The sequence below is a fragment of the Malus sylvestris genome, chromosome 15 (genome assembly GCF_916048215.2).
Source record: "Malus sylvestris chromosome 15, drMalSylv7.2, whole genome shotgun sequence".
In the NCBI taxonomy this organism is placed as follows: domain Eukaryota; kingdom Viridiplantae; phylum Streptophyta; class Magnoliopsida; order Rosales; family Rosaceae; genus Malus; species Malus sylvestris.
The window spans coordinates 34,037,881-34,042,346 of NC_062274.1; the positions used below are offsets into that span (position 1 = coordinate 34,037,881).

Sequence of the window (4,466 nt, forward strand, 5' to 3'; positions counted from 1 at the left end):
CAAAAGAGGCCTACAAAAGAAATGTATAAATTGAATTAGTATCCCATTTAGGAACACCGACACCAATTAGCATGAATCCAACAGAGGTAAGTGATCACAGAAGGTTTACATTGTACACTCAGTTACTAGAAATAAAAATGAAAAAAAAAAAAAAAAAAAAAAAAAAGCAGAGTACCAAGGAAACTATCTTGAATTACATAGCAGCTCAAGAAGATTTTGATTTCCTACAAGCAATAAGATCACACACACACACCTCTCTAATGGATTCATTTGCATAGAGGCAAAAACCAAGGAAACTATCTTAATAGCATTCATAAACAAATAAATCAATAATGAATCAGATAAGTATGAAATCATAAGGGTAAAACGCACCTTGAGGGGCAAGGAGAGAGAGCTGAGCGGCGTAGATGACAGAAGGGAAGGAGGAGATGAGAGAGAGGGCAACGAGGAGGGAGAGATGAGCGGGGGACAAGGCGTTTGAGACTCTGAGTCTGGCGGAGAGATTGAAAATTTAGGGTTTTTTATTTTTTATTTTATTTTTATTTTACATATATTAAATTAAATGGGTAAATGAATACCCGTTATAACCGCTCATTTAAATTTCATGGATAAACGATTATACCCATAACCGTTTGTTTGTCTAAACAGTTACTCATAACCGTGAACTTTAAATGGGCAGGTAACCGTGGTTACCCAAACTCATGAGTATTTTGCCCACCCCTAATAAGCACAAGTAAGAAAAAGTTACTTCAATCAATAAAAATGAAAGGCAGTGAATAAGAAAACTCACCGCCCGTAAATTCCTACAATCCATCCCCAAGGCTTGTTCAAATGAAAATTCTGTGCCAAATAAGGTTGAGTGTAGACAGATGGCAAAGTGATAATGCTTCGAGACAGGTTTGCCCAAGCAAGGAATAATCTAAATGAATATTACACGAATTTGATGAACGTTTACGGCTTATTAGGAAAAATGGTAAGACGAAGAAAACAGGCCTCCTGGGTTTTGAAATTGGGGAGGAAAACAGTCTTCAAACAACATTACATGAATCCATGGGTACACATGCACAAGTAGACACACTAAAGTGACAAACAATCTGACAATAACACAAGCACCGGAAAGTGGAAACAGGCTATTGTTTCTCGGAAGGCATTCCACTGGTAATTTCAAGTTCCGTCTTGCAGTTGTCCCTCAAATTTTTTAGTGCGACATAACAGTCTTCCTGCCAAACAGAAACCAGAGAATAAATCACATTAAGATCCCCAAAAGGAAAAGTCACTAGTTAGCAAAATAAATCTAATCTGTAATACAAAGATTTTACAAAATTAGGCTGACTACTAACACTGCTATACCACAAATTAATTAGTCGAATCCAGGTTTTCCTCCACTGCCTTATGGCCAGCAATAGGATGTGGGACTTCATGTTACAGACTAAAGTTTCATTAATTAAGGTTCATTGATCAAAAGGCTATGGATCATTAACATAAAACTGAAATAGAGGCAAATGTGAAAGATTTCTCCAAGATAGGTAAAATAAAAACGATAAGAAAGTTTCTTCCCAAAGAAAGTGCAAGCCAGGCCATCATAGTAAACAAAGTTATACTCACAAGATGGTTGCTTTCATGAACAAGCACATCCTTCATGTTAAGAAAGAGTGATCTCCACTGACTCGAGAGATCATATTCACTTTTTGACGCTTTGTTTGGGTGTAGTTGGCCCTTAGTATTAATCTCCTTCCCCCTGACACTTTTCTCAACCAATACGCTCGCTTCTTTTTTACTCCTCTTCAATGCTAAAGATAAAATGTAAAATTAACGAACAATAAACTATTTCAAAGTAAACGAAAAAAACAATGTCTACTCTACGTAAACTTACCGTCAAATGAAAGGCAAAAATCGAATTAATGAATAGTAAAAGTATTGCAGAAAGGAAAGAAAAAGCAACTTCAAAAAACAAGTTAAGATGTTTCACAATAGCATCATTTCCTACACATTCTGCACAAACTCACCAGCAATTCGACCCTTGATATCCTGGTATTGGAGATCCGACAAGATGTGAGCAGCTGATTGTCAGATTGCAAAAGAACCAAACTTATTTCAGTCAACATTTGAACTTCCACCTCACAAGCAAGCAGGTATAAAAACTAACATAACAAGGAGTTGTAAATTGTCATACCTTTCAAGCAAAACGAACAAGAGCAATCTTTGAGCAAGTCATCACCTACATTCAAATCAGCACTGCCACCACCTTTAAGAGTCGTGCATCTTTCCAACTTTTTGAATTCGTGGGATTTTGAGCAACTTTGCGACCTAGGCAACCTCGACCACTCATTAGAATCATATTTGGTTGTTGCCACTTTACCACCTCCAAGATCCTTTTCGTTATTACCGCGAACAACAGTGACTAATCCTTCATATAGAGGACCGCTTTGATTAACTTCTGAAATATGTCCGGGTTTATCATATTGACATTTCCCCCCACCACCACAACAGTCTTTCTTACTCATTCCTGAGCATTTTGAAATTGAAGCAATGGACGAGCAATTATCCATCAATGCATCACTGACTTCTAGAGCACTGCCCGCATTAGCTCCACTGTCACTGGACCTTTCCCCCATATCATTTGACATAGTCAAGGTAACAGAATCGCTGTTGTCATTCGACGAATCATCAATGTCACTATAAGTAGGCGAAAACACTGATTCCTGTGTGCCCTTAGGCGAAGACAAAGCTTCAGGGTTACAATCTGCTCCAGTTTTGGTCTTGCATTTCTCTCCTACTAAATCCTCAACCCCTAAAGACAATTGCTTTGCAAATTTCGAACTCCTATTTTCCAAATCAACAATTTTACCAAACTCATCTCGAGATTTAGCACCCGAAGCAGCTGAAACCATCGAAAACCCCCTTTTTATGGGCCGGTTGGTCAAATCACTGAGAACCCGTCGGGATTTGCAAGACCCATCGGTTGAATTATCACTACTCATAGTGCAATTCGGTTGCAAAAGGATAAACAAAATCGAAATATAATCAAGCCAATTAAGCATTCAACCTCAAAATCTTGAAACCCTAAAAACCCCAATTCTCCTGCACGCCAAAAACAATGGATTCTCCAACTTCTGATCCAAAGGAAACAAAAAAGGAAAATCCGAAAAGCAAATTAGTCAATTACAAAGAGGAAACACCATAAATTTGAAAGAAAAAAAAAAGCTGCATATTAGTGAAAAATTAGGAAATCCCAACTGGAGATTAAACACTAGATATGAAAAAACAAAATTGAAAGTAGAAAACGTGATTAGGGGATAAACAAATTACTGACCTTTCTTTAATCTGGGAAATGTTTGGTGATTGAGATGGAAGAAATCTGAGTGAGGATCTGGAAATGGACAAGTGTGGGCGGGTTTTAAATTAAAGAAGAGTAAGGGGAATTAAACTAAAACTCAAAATGTGTTGAGGCGGGAGTCGATTCAGCCTGACCCGGACCCGCCCTCCTAAGTTTGAAAACTTCAGCAAAGTGTCGCCCAACGCCACTACTAAATGGGGCATCTCTCTCTCCTCCCTTTTAAATTTTGAAAATTGAAAAAAAAAACAATCGATATGATATTATATATAATTCATCTTCTCACCTTGGAATGTCATTCTAACAACGTCAAGTTTTCCATCCAACAATATCATACAAGTTATTTCTAAAAATGAGTCATGTGATTATTGGACGACAAGCTTCATAATGTTAGAGTGAGTTGACAAATCATGATTTTGAATCAAGGTGATGTATGTGTGTCTCTAAGGTGACAAAATAAAGTTAGCGTATAAGTGACATATCAAACTATTGTTGGAATTAACCCTAATAGCTAATAGTAAACCCTAGAACACAACGCATCAAGATTAGTGAAACCTTACCTGAAGAGCCCACGAACACGATGTAAAGAGACTCTTCTACTCACTTGGAGACCTGTATATTCTTATGGTGATAGTCCCAAATGAAGAATAGTTTCTCTGTGAGCAGAGAATCCTTTTTTAAATAAAGCAAGGTTACCCACATTCCATCCATCGTAGAGGTTGGTTATAGAGCCGTTGCTTTTAGTTCCAATAGTGGAGGAAGTAGTTCTAATACATGCTTCAAAATGCAAAGCACAATGGATGTAACTCCTCAATTATAGGACATGGTTTTTGTGAACACGGAAAATTCCTGAAACGAAAGAGACAAGAACAACGTGCACAAAATAATATTTTGGTGTTAATGGATTTGTTGGGTTACGATCTCTTTTAACTTGATCCTCTGATTCGATCTCCGTAAGGTGTTGATTTGTGGATGTTTCGTTGATCCAAAGGGCCGTCGAGGCTTGATCTTGGATGAACTGTTGGAAGTTTCTTCAAGGGGCCGTGGGCTTGATCTTTGAAGGTGGATTTGAGCGGATCTTCAAGGAGTCGTTGGGGCTTGATCTTGAGGATGAGTGTTTCTTCAAGGGCCG

The 4,466-nt window shown here is 37.9% G+C and overlaps 1 protein-coding gene across 1 annotated transcript; it reads right to left on the reverse strand.

The window, feature by feature from the left end:
• Positions 1-878: 878 nt before the first annotated feature.
• On the reverse strand, positions 879-3,544 carry LOC126604247 (uncharacterized). The gene is made up of 5 exons (XM_050271423.1): positions 3,314-3,544; positions 2,174-3,113; positions 2,007-2,060; positions 1,606-1,790; positions 879-1,220 (listed from the first exon to the last, which is right to left on the reverse strand). Exons 2-5 carry the CDS (start codon positions 3,039-3,041, stop codon positions 1,131-1,133), a joined length of 1,197 nt encoding a protein of 398 aa, XP_050127380.1. The 5' UTR covers positions 3,042-3,113; positions 3,314-3,544; the 3' UTR covers positions 879-1,130.
• Between the last annotated feature and the right edge of the window lie 922 nt (positions 3,545-4,466).